The sequence below is a fragment of the Schistocerca americana genome, chromosome 9, assembly GCF_021461395.2.
Source record: "Schistocerca americana isolate TAMUIC-IGC-003095 chromosome 9, iqSchAmer2.1, whole genome shotgun sequence".
Classification (NCBI taxonomy): domain Eukaryota; kingdom Metazoa; phylum Arthropoda; class Insecta; order Orthoptera; family Acrididae; genus Schistocerca; species Schistocerca americana.
In genome coordinates, this window is record NC_060127.1 from 46136702 (window position 1) to 46153937 (window position 17236).

The 17236-nt window shown below is 43.6% G+C and overlaps 1 protein-coding gene across 1 annotated transcript in view; it reads right to left on the reverse strand.

Annotated features, from left to right (window-relative positions):
* The window catches only part of LOC124550952 (fumarate hydratase, mitochondrial-like), a 90984-nt gene that overhangs the window by 64811 nt on the left and 8937 nt on the right, over positions 1–17236 (reverse strand). The window contains exons 2-3 of the mRNA XM_047125765.1: positions 10504–10638; positions 10071–10271 (exon numbers count right to left, since the gene is read on the reverse strand). Coding sequence (XP_046981721.1) covers positions 10071–10271; positions 10504–10638 — 336 coding nt within the window. The remainder of the gene's footprint in view (positions 1–10070; positions 10272–10503; positions 10639–17236) is intronic.

Below are 17236 nucleotides of genomic sequence, written 5' to 3' on the forward strand. Positions count from 1 at the left end.
ATACCTCCAAAACACAGTTGGTTCGTTGTAAGCTGATTCAAGCACTCTGTCCTTAAAGTCATCCATAAAAATGTTAGCTGCCATTGGAGACTGTGGGATAGCCATAAGCCTGCTAAAAATATCCATGACTGAACATAATAAGTTGAGGACAGAACATACCGAAACAAAGCAGTGATGTCTACCTGAAACTTATTGCTGATTATAGACAAAGAATCTGCGAGAGGACATTTGCAAAAGAAGGTACTATGAGTCTCATCCAGAATGTAAAGAAAAATTGTGTACCACGCCTGGGGTCTATCCTCCACCACCATAATTGCTAGCGTACTTGTTAGCTTCTTTCCTCATCTTAGTGTGAAAAGAGTTTTGTTGCCAAGCGGTCACCCCTCTTTGTCCTGTAAGCTTTCAAAATAATAACATCCATTGAAAATCCCACCAGGTGCGAAGTGCATACTGTCATTCATTTTCTGAATGCATAAAATGTTCAGTCTATTAAAATTTATAGACAAACGAAGAATGTATTTGGTGATAGTGCAATGAAAAAGATTTCAGTGACATGGAATATGATTGGCAAAGATTTTTTGATTCAGGACAACATGCAGCCTTGTGCATCAGCTTCATGACAGGAGGAACTTTTGATGTCTTACGTGGGAAATTATTGGACACCATCCTTACAGAACTGACTTCGCAGCAATAAATTTTGCCCATTACTGAAACTATGGGAATCTTTTGGTGGAAAACAGTTTGTAAATGAGAAAGTCCTCAAACATGCAGAGACATCCTGGCTCAGATCTTTAGCGGTACAGGACTACAATACAGGAACTGACAAACTGATTCCATGTTACAAGAAGTGGCGACTATATTGAAAAATACAGTAAGGTACTTTGTAAATAAATGCTAATTTGGGAAAATGCCCACATCAAATCCGTAACCCAGCTGACCTTATCAACAGACTGTGGGCTCTCCATCTAAGCAGTTCTGACCTTTCAGTTAGCTTTGATGTGATATCACTTTTACAGAGGAACCTCTCAGAGATTCTTTGGTACTAAGTGGCAAAAAAATTCAGGGAGACATCACTGCTTTGTTTCAGCTAGCTCTATCCTCAACCTATTTTATGTGCAACTTAAAATGTTTTGAACAGACTGATGGCATTGCCATGGGCAGTGCTCAGTCTCCCTTGGTGGCCTAACTTTTTATGAGGATTTCAAGCACAAAGCAAATGAGTCAGCTGCTCTTGAACCAACTGTATTTTGTAGCTGTGTCAACAATACTTTCATAGCATAGTTTCATGGAGAAGACAAACTGATGGAGTTTCTTCACCACCTCAACTCCATTCATAACAACATTCCATTCACTATGGAAATAGAGAAAGATGGCTGCCTCCCATTCTTGGATGTCTTGGTTAAACGAAAGAATGATGGCTCTCTCGGGCATTCAGTTTCTCGTACACCATTTTTGCAAGAGTCAAGCTGACATCATCCTTCACAAACTATGAGCACGCTTAAAAGCCTTACACAGAGATCACACCATCTCCGATCTAGATAGATCGCCTAAAGAGCTCACCCATCTAAAGAAAATGTTCAGAAGAAATGGGTATTCCCCATCAGATTGCCTTGTCAGTGTGATGTGGCTTACATTGGACAGACTACACATACTGTTAAAAATGCTGCATTGAACATCAATGTTGTACTTGCCTTTTGCAACCAAGCAAGTTTGCTGTTGCTGAACACTGTATTTCCATTGCACATTCAATGGTATGATAGAACTATGATTCTAACCATAGCAACATCTTTTTGGGACTTGACTATTAAAGAATCCATGGAAATACGCCTGGTTAAAAATCCAACCAATCATGATAGCGGCTTCCAGTTGGACAATTCTCTCTCTCTTTTTTTTTTTTAAGGGCGCACAATTTCAATGGTCATTAGCGCTCAGACTACATTAGGAATGCACCGCGAGGCACAAGTTTAAAACAGCAACTAAAAGGGAAAACACGATAAAAGACAGATTGACAGGCATAGGATTAAAAAAACAGCATAATCAAATGTCCTTAGAGAGGTTTGTCAAGTTGATAAAACGAAGAACGCGAGCAGCTGCTCGTGGGTCATCTGCTAAAATGGCATCTAGAGTATATGGCAGGCCAAGATCAAGACGCAGTGTGTTGAAATCTGGACAGGACGTTAAAATGTGGCGGACCGTCAGCAATTGCCCTCAAGGGCAGAACGGCGCCGGCGCAGCCATCAGCAGATGGCGATGGCTGAACCGGCAGCGTCCAATTCGTAACCGGGCCAAAACAACCTTCTCCCACCGAGAAGTGCGTGAGGAGGACGTCCAAGCCGCGGGAAGAGGTTTCAAGGCCCGAAGCTTGTTGCCCGTAAGTGCAGCCCAATCGGCATGCCAAAGCGATAAAATGCGCCGACAAATGACCCTGCTACAATCTGATGAAGGAACACAACTAGAAGCTGTCCGAGGCTGGAGGACCGCAGCCTTGGCCGCGGCATCTGCAGCTTCGTTCCCAGGGATACCGACATGGCCAGGAGCCCACATAAAGCTAACCGGAGAACCGTCGTCCACCAGCTGCTGAAGAGAGCGTTGGATCCAGTGCACGAAAGGGTGAACCGGATATGGATCACTGAGGCTCTGGAGTGCGCTCAGGGAATCGGAGCAGATGACATAAGCAGAATGTCGGTGGCGGCAGATGTAAAGAACAGCCTGGTAGAGGGCAAAGAGCTCAGCTGTGAAGACCGAACAATGGCCATGGAGCCGGTATTTGAAACTTTGTGCCCCGACAATGAAAGAACACCCAACCCCGTCATTGGTCTTAGAGCCATCTGTATAAATGAAGGTCATATTAATGAACTGTGAACGAAGTTCGACAAAATGGGAGTGGTATACCGAACTGGGGGTAACCTCCTTTGGGAGTGAGCTGAGGTCAAGGTGAACGCAAACCTGAGCCTGGAGCCAAGGTGGCGTGTGGCTCTCGCCCACTCGAAAGGTTGCAGGGAGTGAAAAATCAAGGTGTTGAAGGAGGCGACGAAAGCGAACTCCAGAGGGTAGCAGGGCAGAGACATACAACCCGTATTGACGGTCGAGAGAGTCGTCAAAAGAGGAACGATAAGACGGGTGGTCGGGCATTGACAGTAGCCTACAGGCATACCGACAAAGCAGTATATCGCGCCGGTAGGTGAGTGGCAATTCACCAGCTTCAGCATGAAGACTCTCGATGGGACTAGTATAAAACGCTCCGATCGCAAGACGTAAACCCCGATGTTGTATGGAGTTGAGGTAGCATAAGATGGATGGTCGTGCAGAGGAGTATACAAAGCTCCCATAATCCAGCTTGGAGCGGACGATCGACCGATATAGGCGAAGTAGGACGGTTCGATCCGCTCCCCACGACATACCACCGAGAACACGGAGGACATTTAGAGAACGGGTACAACGGGCAGCCAAATATGACACATGTGGAGACCAGCTAAGTTTCCTGTCAAATGTAAGACCTAAAAATTTTGTTGTCTCCACAAATGGGAGACCAACAGGACCAAGTCGTAAGGACAGTGGGAGAAACTCTTTGTAGCGCCCCAAGTTAATACAGACCGTCTTCTCGGCAGAAAAACGGAAGCCATTGGCGACACTCCAGGAGTAAAGACGGTCAAGAGAACACTGAAGACAGCGCTCCAGGAAACATGTACGCTGCGCGCTGCAATAGATGGTAAAATCGTCCACGAAAAGGGAGCCTGATACATCAGCTGGGAGGCAATCCATTATTGGATTGATCGCTATGGCGATGAGAGCGACACTCAAAATTGAGCCCTGTGGCACCCCATTCTCCTGGCGAAAGGTGTCTGACAGGACAGAACCCACACGTACCCTGAACTGTCGATCCATTAAAAAGGAACGAATAAAAAGAGGGAGGCGACCGCGAAGGCCCCATGTATGCATGGTGCGGAGAATGCCCGCCCTCCAACAGGTGTCGTAAGCCTTCTCCAAATCAAAGAACACAGCCGCGGTCGGGCGCTTCTGCAAGAAGTTATTCATAATGAAGGTCGACAAGGTAACCAGATGGTCAACAGCAGAGCGGCGCCTACGAAATCCACTTTGCACATTGGTAAGTAGGCGTCGAGATTCGAGCAGCCAAACCAAACGAGAGTTAACCATTCGCTCCATCACCTTACAGACACAGCTGGTAAGCGAGATGGGTCGATAACTGGAAGGCAAGTGCTTGTCCTTCCCTGGCTTAGGAATCGGTACAACAATAGACTCGCGCCAGCATGCGGGAACATGTCCCTCAATCCAGATGCGATTATAAGTACGAAGAAGGAAACCTTTACCCACAGGAGAAAGGTTCTTCAGCATCTGAATACGAATAGAATCAGGCCCTGGGGCGGAGGACCGTGACCGGGCAAGTGCGTTTTCGAGTTCCCGCATGGTGAATGGGGCATTATAACTTTCACAATTCGAGGAGCGGAAGTTAGGTGGCCTAGCCTCCTCTGCTTGTTTTCGGGGGAGGAAGGCAGGGTGGTAATGAGCGGAGCTCGAAACCTCTGCGAAAAAGCGGCCGAAGGCATTGGAGACATCCTCAGGGGCCACAAGGACGTCATTCGCGACCGTCAAGCCAGAAACTGGTGAGTGGACCTTAGTGCCAGATAGCCGGCGCAGGCTACCCCAGACAACAGAAGGAGGAGTATAACTGTTGAAGGTGCTTGTGAAAGCAGCCCAGCTGGCTTTCTTGCTTTCTTTAATAATACGACGACACTGTGCACGTAATAGTTTATAATTGATACAATTCGCCACTGTAGGGTGGCGTTTAAAGGTGCGTAAAGCACGTCGATAAGCGTGTAAAGTGTCTCTACATGCTGCGGTCCACCAGGGGACCGGTACGCGACGTGGAGAAGAAGTAGGGTGAGGGATGGAATATTCAGCAGCAGTGAGAATGACTTCCGTGAGGTGTGCGACCTGACTATCGCAGCTTGTGAAGGTTTGATCCTGAAAGGTCGCCCTGGAAGAGAAGAGCCCCCAGTCTGCTTTGGAGATGTTCCAACTAGATGAGCACGGAGAGGGGGTATGCTGCAGGAGATGGATAACACACGGGAAGTGGTCGCTCGAATATGTATCAGAATGTGCATACCATTCAAACCGGCGTGCAAGTTGGGTAGTACATATAGAGGGGTCTAAATGGGAATAGGTGTGAGATGTGTCCGAAAGAAAGGTAGGGGCGCCAGTATTGAGGCAGACAAGATTGAGGTGGTTGATAAGTTCTGCTAACAGGGAGCCCCTCGGGCAGGATGCTGGAGAGCCCCAAAGGGGATGGTGGGCATTGAAGTGTCCAGTTAACAAAAATGGTGCAGGTTGTTGTTGTTGTTGTGGTCTTCAGTCCTGAGACTGGTTTGATGCAGCTCTCCATGCTACTCTATCCTGTGCAAGCTGCTTCATCTCCCAGTACCTACTGCAACCTACATCCTTCTGAATCTGTTTAGTGTATTCATCTCTCGGTCTCCCTCTACGATTTTTACCCTCCACGCTGCCCTCCAATACTAAATTGGTGATCCCTTGATGCCTCAGAACATGTCCTACCAACCGATCCCTTCTTCTAGTCAAGTTGTGCCACAAACTTCTCTTCTCCCCAATCCTATTCAATACCTCCTCATTAGTTACGTGATCTACCCACCTTATCTTCAGCATTCTTCTGTAGCACCACATTTCGAAAGCTTCTATTCTCTTCTTGTTCAAACTAATTATCGTCCATGTTTCACTTCCATACATGGCTACACTCCATACAAATACTTTCAGAAACGACTTCCTGACACTTAAATCTATAATCGGTGTTAACAAATTTCTCTTCTTCAGTAACGATTTCCTTGCCATTGCCAGTCTACATTTTATATCCTCTCTGCTTTGACCATCATCAGTTATTTTACTCCCTAAATAGCAAAACTACTTCACTACTTTAAGTGTCTCATGGTGCAGGTAGCTGAGCAATAATTTGCATCGTGTCTGCCCTGGTAATGGCAGACGACGATGGAGTGTAAATGGTACAAATGGAAAATGTAAAAGTGGGGAGAGTAATTCGGATGGCAACTGCCTGCAGGCTGGTGTGCAATGTGATAGGATCGTAGTAAATATCACCCTGGACCAGCAACATAACCCCTCCATGAGCCGGAATACCTACCACAGGGGGTAGGTCAAAACGCACAGAGGTGTAGTGTGCCAAGGCAATTTGATCGCATGGGCGTAGCTTCGTTTCCTGGAGGGCTACGATGAGCGGACGGTGCAAGCGGAGCAGCAACTTCGAGTCCTCTCGGTTGGAGCGAATGCTGCGAATATTCCAGTGAATAAGTGCCATCGTAAGAAGAAAAGGAAGATGAAAGAAGGGGTCACCTCGAAGGCCGCTGAGGGCCCGGCTTCGAGCGAGCACTGCCACCGCTATCAGAAGGCGGACAGTCATCGTCCATTGGTTCTATAGGTTCATCGGCCATCTTGGTAAGATGGCCGGGAGGGGGAGCTTCCTCCGCCGGTGAACGGCCAGATGTTCGGCTACCAGCGGTGCGGCCAGGCGAAACGGATGACGGCCTGGGGCGGCAACCGCTGGGTGGCGCAGGAGAAGAAATGCGCCGTGGCGGAGAAGGAGAACTGTGCTTCCTATGAGCCTTCTTGGAAGGTCGTTTGGTGGAAGTACTGGTCGATGGCTGGGAGTTCGAGGTACGTAGGAAGTCTGCACGGGACAGTTCCTTCTTGAAGGCCCGTGCATCTGACTTCTGGGTCTTCGTCTTGGCAGAAGCTGATGAAGGGGCTTGTGTCTGTGGGGTGATGGGAGGAAGAGGAGACTTCAACCGCGGGATCTTAGCACTGGCCGAACGGACGACCGTGGTGCTGAAGGTCAGATCGCATGTCTGGGTTGCCACCTCCCTGGTAGTCCGAGGAGGGGCAAGGACAGTACTGTATTTCCCCGCTGGGAGCAGCGTGGGCTTCCTACTAGCAAATAGCTTGCGAGCAGCCGAGGTGGACACTTTCTCTTTGACCCGAATTTCTTGGATAGTGTTCTTCCTTATAGATGGGACAGTCGCAGGAGGACGCTGCATGGTCACCCTGACAGTTCACACAACGAGGAGACGGAGGTGGACAGTCACCCTCATGGGCATCCCTGCCACAAGTGACACATTTAGCCGCATTGGAACAAGACTGGCGAGTGTGATTAAAACGCTGACACTGGTAGCAGCGCGTAGGTGTCGGGACATAGGGGCGAACAGAAATAACCTCGTAGCCCGCTTTGATGCGCGACGGCAGCTGAACACTATCAAAGGTCAAGGAAAGTGTCTGGGTCGGTACAAGGTCATTGTTGACCTTTTTCATGACCCTATGGACAGCCGTCACGCCCTGCTCAGCGAGGAAAGACTGAATCTCATCGTCAGTCAATCCGTCAAGTGATCTAGTGTATACCACACCACGAGACAAATTCAAAGTGCGGTGAGCCTCCACCCGGACAGGGAACGTGTACAGGAGTGTGGCCCGAAGCAGTTTTTGTACCTGAAAGGCACTCTCAGTTTCTAGTAACAAGGTACCGTTACGCAACCTGGTACAAGACTTGACCGATCCGGCTATGGCATCTACGCCCTTCTGGATAACGAAAGGGTTGACAGAGGAAAAATCCTTTCCGTCCTCAGATCGAGAAACTACGAGGAACTGTGGGGCAGGCGGTAGTACTTTTGTCACTGGTGGCTGGTCAAGTTTCCGTTTGTGGGCAGAAGTCGAGAGAGAAGAAGAAGAGAAATCCATTGCGGAGGAATCCCCCATGATTGCCAGTGTCTCCGATGGCGCGCTCCTTCCTTGTGGGAACCCTCTCAGAGGGCGCTCCCACGTTAGGTGAATGTTTACACCTCAGGTCACACCTGCCGAGAAACAGACGGAGGGACCAATCGGCATGGTCAGAAGGTATCAGCTCAGGCAATCACCCCTCCCTGGGCCTGGCCTTTACCAGGGGGGTACGTGCATGCCTTACTTGTCTACCCAGGGCGGGGAATTACGCGTTACCCCACCACCGGCTACGCGTGCGAACACGTGGGTTGGCCTTCAGACGCACACAGGGAGGAAGGAAGAAGAGGAAAAAGAAGTAAGAGGGAGAGAGAGGACAGACTGTCTCAAACACCGAGGCGGAGACCAGAGAAGGCAAGGAGAAGGAGGCAAGGAGAAGGAGGCAAGGAGAAGATTAAGGAAGACAGTGCGAGGGAGAAGAACAAAGAAAGGAATCAACCAAAGGGAGGAAGAAACGAGAAGAAGTGAAAAACCAAAATGACCGCAAATATAGGTCGTGGAACCGTCCGTCTTTGGACGCAGGGGCTAACACCTAGAAGGGGAGGGACTCCATTTAGTCGCCTCTTACAAGAGGCAGGAATACCTTGGGCCTATTCTAACCCCCGGACCCACAGGGGGGAGTTGGAAAATGTGTGGAACCCCGTAATCTCCACGATTTGTTCTAATCGAAGACGACAGAGTGTAATAATGGCTGCAGAGCATGATAACACATGGGTTGACTGAGTTCCACGGGTCCATCAGTGAGAGTGCTGCTGTTGGAAAGTGTGATCCATCTGTCAATTTGAATTTGATACATGCACGGAACACTCACTGCACACCCTATATGGCGGAATGGAGAAAGTCTGTCAGTCTTCAATGGCTCACCTCATGATGACGCAGTCGCACAGTCTACGTATCGTGCTATGAATTTAACGAAGACTGGCTGCATGGCCAAAATGTTTTTGAACTTTTGCAAATAGGCCAAAATGTTTTTGAACCTTTGCAAATAAAGTTTTGTGTTGATATCTTTCATTTTTATTTAGTTATACCAAAATGTTCTTTACATTCTGGAAGGCTCTCATACATCAAAGATGACTGAATATTCTGAACTCTTTATACCATCTAAAGATTGCTGATCTGTGAAGGATAATTTATTATTTCAGAAGGCTGGAATTTACAAAACACCTCGCAGTGCAGATTAGTTTGTGTAAACTAGATCACCCGCACCATGGAATAACTTGAATTTTGATGCATGTGGAATCTTGCAGCGCACTACATAAGGCAGAATGGAGATAGTCTGTCAGCTGAACATGACTCATTTTAGCAACCAAGCAAGTCTGCTATTGCTGAACACTGCATCTCCATTGGACATTCAATGGATTACAAAAAGGCAATAATTATGGTCACAGTAACATCTTTTTGGACACCACTGCTAAAGAACCCAAGAAAATGCGCACAATTGAAAATCTGATGAACTGCGACAACAGCTACCAGGTGGATGATGTGTGGAATACCATCAGCTACACGATTTGCTCAAATCAAAGATGACAGAGCACACTGATGATCATGGTGAGTGGTAAGTGGTAATGCAAAGGGCAGCTGAGTTTCGCAGTCCCGTCAGTAAGGGGCTGCCACCAGGTAGTGTGGTCTGTCTGTCAACACAATTTTGATGCACACATGGAATATCATAGTGCACTACATACTGCAGAATGGAAGACTTCTGCCAGTCTTTGATTGTCAACTGAGGATGATTAGCAAGTGTCCAGTGGAAATATTGCTGAATGTACTTTATGGTGACCAGATGCAAGACTGAAATTTCTTTGAAGACTCAATTCACTGGGGAAATTTTAAATTCCACATTCTGAGTACATCAAATTCTGAGCATGCTGACATAATGCTTCACGTACATACAAGATGGCTTCATAGGGACAAAAACCCTGGCTCCACATCGTCCCACATGTGCAGTGACCTGTATACTGTTATGAAGTGAAATCAAATGCTGCAGAAAATTATCTACAATTTTGCACCATATAGGTAACATGATAAATGTATCACGTACAGTGATGTGTGTATAGGACATCCCACTGGTGAAATTAAATATTCATCTAGAGAGATGAAACGGCCAAATGACCCTTTGTTAAAAATTTAATGCAACATACTCTACTTGAGAAGAATTTAAATTACAAATACATCAGGAAAATTCTCAACCTTATAGTTTTGGGTGAACTTCAGCAAACCAGAGCTGCACAGTTAAGAAACACTCATTCAAACACATAGCAACTCACCTCATTTGTGTTCATGTTACTTTGTGTGCCAGACCCTGTTTGCCATATAACAAGGGGGAAGTGTTGGTCATACAACTCCCCACTGATCACTTCGTCTGCCGCCTTCGCAATCGCATCTGCAATCTTTGGGTCCAGGCCGTACTCTTTATTAACAATGGCTGCTGCCTTCTTCAAAATCCCCATAGCGACAATCACAGGTTTCTGTTAAATATAAAAGACAAAATGTGAGTAAACTATATAGTAACACTGTATAGATTTGCAAGTTTGTGAGAAAACAAATGTTAGGGCACTCAGATTTAAATGATCTATCACAGTCCTCAGAAAATAAAAAAAAATGTGGTCACTAAATTCATCATTTAGAGTCATTACTCAGTATTAGATTAAAATCTGTTCATGGTAACAAGATCACTGATATATGCGTAAACTCACTCACTGGCATTCTCTCCGTTTCACCTCCAATTGGAAAGTTCATGACAGAACGCAAAGTCTGTGCTCCATAGTATTTATCAGCAGGTACTTTAAGCTCCCCAAATGTATCTCTCTCGACTCTGTGCGAGGATGACGACGCCTATAGCAGAAAGATTGTATTTCTTAAAGTACGCAAAACTTTACACTTGAAAGCCAATAAAAAATGTGATTAATTACACCATACAGTTTCTATTTAGAAGTAATTTCAATGTTCACAATATTTTTCATCACAACAAAATGTTCATATCAGTAACAGTAATTCATAACTCCAAGATTATTTCCCACATACAACAACAATTTATTATATGCTTCTGTACAGTACAACAAAAGATTCTCACTCGTTTTAGCAATATTGAAATTCACCACTGAAACAGATGAATTAATCTTCAATAAAACCTTCCGGGCGACTAGCTCAAAATGTAAAATGCCCAATAGACAGCAAAGACAACTTTATAAACAAACTGAACTATTTTCTTGTCAATTCCTCCAGCCTAAAGCAAAGCTAATGTTTTAGAATTTAACTTTTAACATGTATACTGTAACAGAGAAACCAACTAATTTCACATGAAGGGCTTTGTTTTGAGTTCTTTAGCCACTGACAAGTTTCGTCCATAATTGACTTCTGTCAGCAGGCATTCTTAAAGAATTGACTCCACTGCTCATGGTGGACTGAAGTTTACCTTGCAGGCAGAATCTGTGTGTACATGCAGCTCTTCTGAGTGATTGCCTTTCCATGGTAATTAGCAGTGTAGATGAGCAATTTCTAGTCAAAAAACATTTCAATCACTGTACTTTGCATCCTAATGAGAATGAAGATTAGGGTTTAAGGTCCTATTAACAATGAGAACATTACAAGCATAGCTCGTGCTCAGATTGGGGAAAGAAATTGGCCATGCCCTTTCAGAGCAACCATTTGCTGCAAGTGATTTACAGACTGTTAGCTGTGAGAAGTCTGAGGTCACTATTAATACAGCCTGCAAGATCATTAATACACAACATGAACAGCAATGGTCCCAACACACTTACCTGGGGAACATCCAACTTTACTTCTACATCTGACAACGACATTCTATCCAAGATAATATGCAGTGTCCTCTTTACAAAAAAGTCCTCAATCCAGTCATAAATTTCACTTGAGACCCTATATAATCATACTTTTGACAATAGGAGTAGGTGTGGTACTGAGACAAATGCTTTTTGGAAGTGAAGAAATACTGCATCTATCTGACTGCCTTGGTCCATAGCTTTCAGTATCTCACACAAGAAGAGTGCGAATCGGGTTTACAAGACCGAGATTTTTGGAATTCGTGCTGGTTGACACGGAGGATGTCATTCTGTTCAAGATACCTCATTACATTTGAGCTCAGAACATGTTCTAAGATACTACAACAAATCAGTGTCAAGGATGTTTGACAATAGTCACTCCTACTTCCCTTCTTGTACACGGGTGTGATCTGTGCTTTCTTCCAACAACTGGACACATTTTTTTGTTCGAGGGATCTACGATATATTATAGCTAGAACAGGGGCTAACTCATCCACAAATTCAGTATAGAATACAATAGTCATTCCATCGGGCCCTGGAGCTTTGTTCGCTTTTAACGATTTCAGCTGTTTCTTGATGCCACTGACAGTGATTCTTATTTTATTAATCTTTTCAGTGGCACAAGAATTAAATTGGGACAATTCACCTGAATTTTCCTCTGTAAAGGAACGTTTGAAAATGTTAAGCATTTCAGCTTTTGCTTTGCTACCCTCAATTTCAGTTCCTGTCTCATTCACTAAGGAATGGACACTAACTTTGGTGCAGCTAACAGTCTCTACATATGACCAGAATTTCTTTGGATTTTATGAAAGATCATTTGACAATATTCTGCTATGGTAGTCACTGAAGGCATAACACACTGCTCTCTTGAAATCAAATGCATTTCATTCAGCACACCTCTATCTATAGCCCAGATAGTGGTAACGAAGCAGCAGGTCTATCAAAGAACATGAAAATGGGAATGTGTGCAGCATTGTGAACACACTGCTGAGGCCAAGAAAGAGAGGAAGCCAATGGGTTATTCCATGACAAGTCATCCAGGCCATGAGACTTATTATCTACTTGTGAACTGGGATTTTGTGTAGTGCTTTTGTATCTAATATCATGAACTATTGCCAATTTTTATTGCTTTATATACATTCTGTTGGTAGCAATGGCAGAAAGTTTGATGCAATGCGTTACTTCACAGCAAACTGTAAAAATTTGAAAACTGGGTGCAGTTTTTAAACAAAAAATGGTATGCTGACAGTTCCCCCCCCCCCCCCCCCCCCAATATCCTTTTGGACAAGTAGTTTCTGAGAACATGTTAGAATTGTCCAATTAAATTTTTGTACATTAATCTTATTTAATTTTATTGTTAAATTAGAAAAATATTTTGGACAATTGCCCCCCCCCCCCCTCTGGGAAACACTGAAAAAATTAGAAAGTGATCTACAAATAGTAAAGTTTCATCACACAAAAAATCAGTTTTGAGAAATGAATGGCACTAGGGAAAAATTTTATATGGAGAGAAATACAATCACTATCCATATAGGAAACAAAATTGTACAGTATAAAATATAGGGCAACTTGTACATTACATGACATATGAACACTGCATTCAAGTTGATTAGGAACTACACATGTGACAAGACACTTTGATGCTTAGATAATAATTTTTTGTTATGAGAACCACTTTTCTTCCACCAACTTTGAGGACTCTTTGCTCAGAGAATAAGCACAGCTTGTTGCTGTGGTGATATCAGCATCACACAGAATATGAGAGAAATAAACATCACTAATATCATTATCAGGCCAATAGAAGGATGGGGATGGTACATGAGGATGCATGAACCTTACTGTACCATCTCCTCTTTCACAATTCACCTTCTCAACAGTTCCCAAATACCAAGAAGAGTCATATGCACACGTAACACAGCAGTTGCGCTGCACAGTGCATTCTGGCATTAGTGGCGAAAGTGCATCTGCGAAAACATGCATGATACTGAAATCTGGAGCTAATTGGTACAATGTGATGCATAGACCGTGTTCCAGGAATTGTTTTTGCACTTGGGAAGCACTGAGAAAGATAATGTCTGACTTGTACCACTTCACATTTTGAAACAAAGAACTGAAACGCACTGCAGGTTCTCACGACAGAATTCAAATACCTGTGAAGCTGTAAGTATTTGACGTTTATAGACTCTCTGCAAACTTTTTTTTTTTGGCTAGTCTTTTAACAGTGCCCCCAATACCTTCACAGGGAGATTTGCCATGGCAGGTAACAAAAGAGAACCAGCTGCACTTTATGTTAAAATTGTGTTCATGGTAGCAGATATTTCCAAAATTCTTACAATTTTTATATTGTGCAGCACAACCATCAGTGAAATATTCAACATACGCAAGATGAATTTCTGGAAATTCACACATAAAAAGATTCGACACAGTCTTCTGAGTCTGGCACACCAAGGCAACATCATGTTCTAGATTAGCAGAAACAATACAAATACTTTTTGCATGCAACTGTTTGTCCTTTTTGTAATATATATGGACAGTGTGAAGAGTGCAGCTGCCATTGTTCCATTGGTAACCCTGTACTTCATCTTCAACAACAAAATTGAGATTTTCACTAAAATCCATTAAAATTAACACTGTTCCTTCATCAAGTGTTTCCTTCTTCATTTTCAGATAATCAGATTTTGATTGAGATATAAAAGAGCATGGAGTAAGTTTTTCAATTTTCTTAATCAGTGTGTCACAGAATTCTGATAGAGAAGTGACCTGAACACAAAGTCATACAATCAGTTGATACCCATTGACTGTGCTGAACCATCTCATCAGAATCGTAGTCTTCTATTTCTTCATTTTCTAAGTTGGTTTGAAGCAATGAACTGGTGGGGCATTTTTCACACAGACGACGCATACAGGCTTGGTTATTTATATCACATGATATTATTTTAATTAGATCTTGGTATGTTTCTTTAATAGAAATGGAATTTAGAAGCAATTGAATGTTTTGGTGGTAAATGCACACACATACAGTATCTGTTCCTGATGATCCTGTTTTGGTCGAGGAGAAGCAAATTTTGAGAATCCTACTTTGTCTTCAGGATACTTTTTTTTATTGAGAGAATACAGTTCAGTTAAATTACTTAAAACAAGGCACTTTTGTTCATTGGTATTTTTGTTGTCTTTTTTCCAGGCATTATTCTTGTGTTTTTGTCATCCAAATAAAAACTTTTTCTTTCTGCACTGTATCATGAGGCAATGTCTTTCCCTTTTGTGCTCAGCCATCGATAAAATACCCTTCTCCGTTAAAAGAGCTCTTGCTTGTCGTACCAAATATTCAGAAACCTGAAATTTTGAACTGACTTTCTGTTGAGACCAAGTTGGTGGCACAAGAGTAAGTAATTGAATTTTCCCCCAGTTATTTGCATATTCAATTTTCTGTTTGATTTTGTCCATAAGTTCAACATGATGTTTTGCCTTTTCTTCCAGTTCTGTTAAATCACTGTCTCAGGGATAGTGCTTGCACCAGCAGCCAGTTCAACTTGATATGAATATGAAATTTTAGTTTTTAGAGCCCCAGCTGCTGATTCCAATTTTTGTTTGGCTGCTCCATACCGACTATGCTGAGCAACTGAATGCAACTTTGCAGGAGATACCCCGAAACTAGTTAAGCTAGTATTGAGCACAGATTTTTCAGGAGTCTTCACATTATTGTCATTTATATTGTCTGGTGATGAGTCGTCACGTGCTTGTTTTTCATTAATAAGTTTGATGGAGGTTGGGCATATCTTCTCCCCAGGAGTAATGCTAAATCCCCTTATTCTGAATGTCTTTGGCTTTTCTAAACTCATTTCACACAATCCAGATGAAACAAATCTGCTTATGGTGCTTTCTTATGTAGAGAGAATCGATGCAGGTATCTGACTGTGTTTATGAAACACTTAGATCACAGTATGAATGACTGTTGCTTCATCACATTAAAAGTTCTTATACTTCACTGGTCAGTTCATTCACAAAAGTCAGGGTATTATCACATATATCTTGTAGATACCGTCCAAGAGAACACTGCCTACTTATATTTCCCATACTGCTTCAGTCATAAAACCAACATTTGTCTTAAATAATTCAAAAGATGATTGGTGTAACCTGAAAAGTAATTAAATATTGAAAATGCATTCCATCCCATTGTTTCATTACAAAAGTATTTCACATTATTATTGTAACCTTAGGGGACTTACTTTTGTTTTTGAATGAATAGTTAAAAACCGCAACAATTGAATTTCTAACCAGTAACTGACTCTGGACACAACTCAGTACAAGAGCTCAGAACACAATTCAAAACAAAGGAACTGGATGATGCTATACATATAGTGGCATTAAAACAGTGTTCTCAGATATGATTTGTTCCTAAGGAAATTCAGTGTAGCCAACTTTAGCAACGTAGTGGTGACATGCTAGTCATGAATTAGCAACTTCAGTATTGTAAATAGACTTCACGGGTTTTCCACCAGATCACGTTGTACAAATTCCACAATATTTCCTCGGAGCAACTGTCCGACATCTTCAAGTGGTTCAACCTTGCTGGTGGCTAGGCGCGACTGATGGGATCCAAACATAGATGCCCCATTTGTAGAACGCGCGCGAAGAATACACAGGTGCGCAACTTGTGCATGGGCAATGACTTGCGGGTAGATGGTGCCATATTCAAACTCCCTCTACCGAAAGTCGCAGAGCGGCTCTCCCGCGCATGCACTGTACGCTGCGTTTGCCAACAGCACAGCCAGACATTACTCACCGACGAGCGTACTAGACCAATGTTATCGAAGAATCTTTATTTTCACACTGTGATTTAGTAGCAGCAAATGCAGGGTTCCAGGCTGTGCTCAATTGAAATCCCACATCCTTGTTGAGAAGATTATCAGCTGTACGGATATGTATTGCATCCTTAACGATGCAATCCCAGAAGATGCCCGGGATTAAACTTCCATCTTTTCATAAATCATGCAATGTCCTGCATTCAGACAGTGTTTCACAACTGCCAACTTTTCCAGTTGATGAAGGCGTGTATGACGCTGATGTTCATCACAGCGTTCTTGTACTGTGTGGCAAGTCTGGCCTATATATGCTACCCCACACTGACAAGGAATCCTGTACATACCACATTTCCTCAGGCAAAGGTCATCCTTAACCGAACCCAACTGGTTTCTCAGTTTTGCAGATGGTTGAAAAACACACTTAATTCCATATCTTCCGAGGCCTCTTCTGATTCTTGACGACATGGCACCAAAATATGGCAAAAAGGCAAAAGTGGTGGGTGTCTTCGTATCTTCATTCTGCTCCATAGACTGAACTCGCCTGCGCCTGAATACATTACATATCTGTCTCTCAGAATAACCATTTTGTCAGATCACTGTCATCAAATGTTTTATTTCACTCGACAGACTTTTAGGATCAGATACCACATGTGCTCTACGAACTAAAATATGTAGTGCAATACCGCATTGTGCAGGATGATGGCAGCATGTGGCCTGTATGTGTGGGCTTGCTGTAGACACTGTGTCCCAAGGTTCCATCTGTTTTCCTTCGTACCAGAACATCAAGAAAAGGTAAAGTACCATCTTTTTCCACTTCCACTGTGAAGTTTATATTTGGATGGAGCGAATTCA